Here is a 3,141-nt window from a genome sequence, read left to right on the forward strand (position 1 = left end):
GGGTTATTTGCCAAATCTTCAAAATACCTAAAGACCACGTGGCAATCTACCGAGCCCTCACACCCTCGACGGAACTCGTGCGGAAACGAGCTGCTTTGCGCGCTTGTTCCGTGTGCGATTCTGAGCGGTTGAATCGCCGAGAACCGTCGGTCCAAAATGTCCCCTTACGGCGGCACAATGGCCTTGCTAATTTTCCCCGGCACACGACACGCTCAATCAATGAAAGGATTGACACGCACAAGCTGAAAACATTTAACAATTGGGGTTTATTTTTAATAATGCAATAATGGGGGACTAGGGAACACAGAAAAGCAGATTTTCACTGACTATTATTATTAAGCACGTAAATACAGGCAAAAACACTTATACATTTCACTACTTATCAGACGGGCCAACGGACACACACACACGCACACACACACACACACACACCCAAAGAATCGGGACAATGGTTTTTATTAGAACCTGCCTCGGACCTGTCCACCTCGTGTGGTCTTTGAGCTGACGAGCGACCCAGACCAGTGTCGCAAAGCGATCCACAGAACCAGGCGCCAGCGAGACGCCTCCGATCCGTGCGATGCAGTCAGCGCCAGACCTGGCCAGAGATGTGCATTCGACAGACTGGATGCGCAATCGACAGACTGGTCGCGCACTCGACAGACTGGACGCGCTTCGAGCCCACTGACGCAAGCATTCCTCGCTCCTTTTTCATTTTCCCCCGAGATGTGGACCACGAGCAGTGATGTACCTCATCAAGATCAGCGCCCGCGTACTTATTCACCCCGATTTGGGGTGGGGGGGGATGTCTCTGCCCTCTCCTTTCTCGATCTGAGGTGGTGAAGTCCTTGATTGGCCAAGGAGGCCCACCCCTCTTATTCTGGGCAGAGTCCCGAGCGAACTCCCGCCCACATTCGTGATTGGTGATGTGGGGATAATGGCGTCGGGCAGAGTGAGGTGAAGGTGAAACGATGCTGGCGTGTTTGTAGTTGTTAGTGGTGTGAATAAAAGAAAAGAAAACCTGACTATTAAAATAACTTCACAGCGCATTTACATTCATTCACCCATTAGACAAGGGGAAGGAAGCTATCTATAAAACACATACTTTCTGAGATAACTGAGCTATAGGAACCTGAATGTTGAGTGTGATGGTTTTCCAAATTTGTAACACTATGTGTGTGAACGGTATATGTGTGTAGGGTGTATGTGTGTGCGGTATATGTGTGTGAACGGTATATGTGTGTAGGGTGTATGTGTGTGCAGGTTGTATGTGTGTGAACGGTATTTGTGTGTGTACATTATATGTGTGCATGGTGTATGTGTGTGTACAGTATATGTGTGTGTACGGTATTTGTGTGTGTGCATTATATGTGTGTGCACGGTGTATGTGTGTACAGTATGTGTGTGTATGGTATATGTGTGTCAACGGTTTATGTGTGTGAACGGTGTGTGTGTGTGTGTGTGTGTGTGGTATATGTGTGTACGGTGTATGTGTGTGTATGGTATATGTGTAGGGTATATGTGTGTGCGGTATATGTGTGTAGGGTATATGTGTGTGCAGTGTATGTGTGTGAATGGTATATGTGTGTACAGTATAGGTGTGTGTGTGTGTGTGTGTATGTGTACGGTATTTGTGTGTACATTGTATGTGTGTGTATGGTGTATGTGTGTACAGTATATGTGTGTGTACGGTATATGTGTGTACGGTATATGTCTGTGAACGGTATATTGTGTACGGTATATGTGTGTACGGTGTGTGTGTGTGTGTGTGTGTGTGTGTGTGTGTGTGTGTGTGTGTGTGTGTACGGTGTATATGTGTGCACAGTATATGTGTGTGTACGGTATGTGTGTGTATGGTGTATGTGTGTGTACGGTATATGTGTGTACGGTATATGTGTATGCACGGTATATGTGTATGTACGGTATATGTGTGTATTGACGGTATATGTGTGTGTACGGTATATGTGTGTACGGTATATGTGTGTACGGTATATGTGTGTGTACGGTATATGTGTGTGTACGGTATACAGTATGTGTGTTTGTGTACGGTACATGTTTATGTACGGTGTATGTCTATGTATGGTATATGTGTGTGTACGGTACGTGAGTGTGTGTGTGTGTGTGTGTGTGTGTGTGTGTGTGTGTGTGTGTGTGTGTGTGTGTGTGTGTGTGTGTGTGTGTGTACGGTATATGTGAGTATTGACGGTATATGTGTGTGTACGGTATATGTGTGTACGGTATACAGAATGTGTGTGTGTACGGTATATGTGTATGTATGGTGTATGTGTATGTACGGTATATGTGTGTACGGTACGTGTGTGTGTGTACGGTGTGTGTGTGTGTGTGCACGGTGTGTGTGTGTGTGTGTGTGTGTGTGTGTACGGTATGTATGTTTGTGTGTGTATGTGTACGGTATGTGTGTGTACGGTATGTGTGTGTACGGTGTGTGTGTGTGTGTGTGTGTGTGTGTGTGTGTGTGTGTGTGTGTGTGTGTATGTGTGTGTGTGTGTACGGTATGTGTGTGTGTGTGTGTGTGTGTGTGTGTGTGTGTGTGTGTGTGTGTGTGTGTGTGTGTGTGTGTGTGTGTGTGTGTGTGTGTGTGTACGGTATGTGTGTTTGTCTGTGTGTACGGTATATGTGTATGTGTGTACGGTATGTGCATGTGTGTTTACGGTGTGTGTGTACGGTATGTGTGTGTACGGTATATGTGTGTGTGTGTGTGTGTGTGTGTGTGTGTGTGTGTTTACAGTATATGTGTGTATGGTATATGTATGTGTGTGTGTGTGTGTGTGTGTGTGTTTACAGTATATGTGTGTATGGTATGTGTGTGTGTGTGTGTGTGTGTGTGTGTGTGTGTGTGTGTGTGTGTGTGTGTGTGTGTGTGTGTGTGTGTGTGTGTGTGTGTGTGTGTGTGTGTGTGTGTGTGTACGGTATGTGGGTGAGTGTGTAATGTGTGAAGCCGATGGATAACGATTCGCAACTTGATGGTTGTGGAACCAAACCTCGAATTCTGTAAACTGCCCAGGGAATTGGACAGATAATTAATTTATCAAGTGAATACAATGCCTGTCCTCGTGAATGTATTTTCCACCTTAAAAACAGGATTCCATGTATCGGTTATAAAAAAACAGAACAAACAAATAG

General features: G+C 45.5%; 1 protein-coding gene across 1 annotated transcript; it reads right to left on the reverse strand.

Annotated features, from left to right (window-relative positions):
* Positions 1–240: 240 nt before the first annotated feature.
* LOC147016205 (uncharacterized) lies at positions 241–2,531 on the reverse strand (the record flags this gene model as incomplete). Its single annotated transcript, XM_085849173.1, has 2 exons — positions 241–2,014; positions 2,271–2,531. Coding segments are annotated over 2 exons (1,188 nt in total), but the record flags the coding sequence as incomplete, so codon positions are not given.
* Between the last annotated feature and the right edge of the window lie 610 nt (positions 2,532–3,141).

This window comes from Eptatretus burgeri, chromosome 12 (genome assembly GCF_056783735.1).
Source record: "Eptatretus burgeri isolate ZD-2024b chromosome 12, Ebu_testis_v1, whole genome shotgun sequence".
Classification (NCBI taxonomy): Eukaryota; Metazoa; Chordata; class Myxini; order Myxiniformes; family Myxinidae; genus Eptatretus; species Eptatretus burgeri.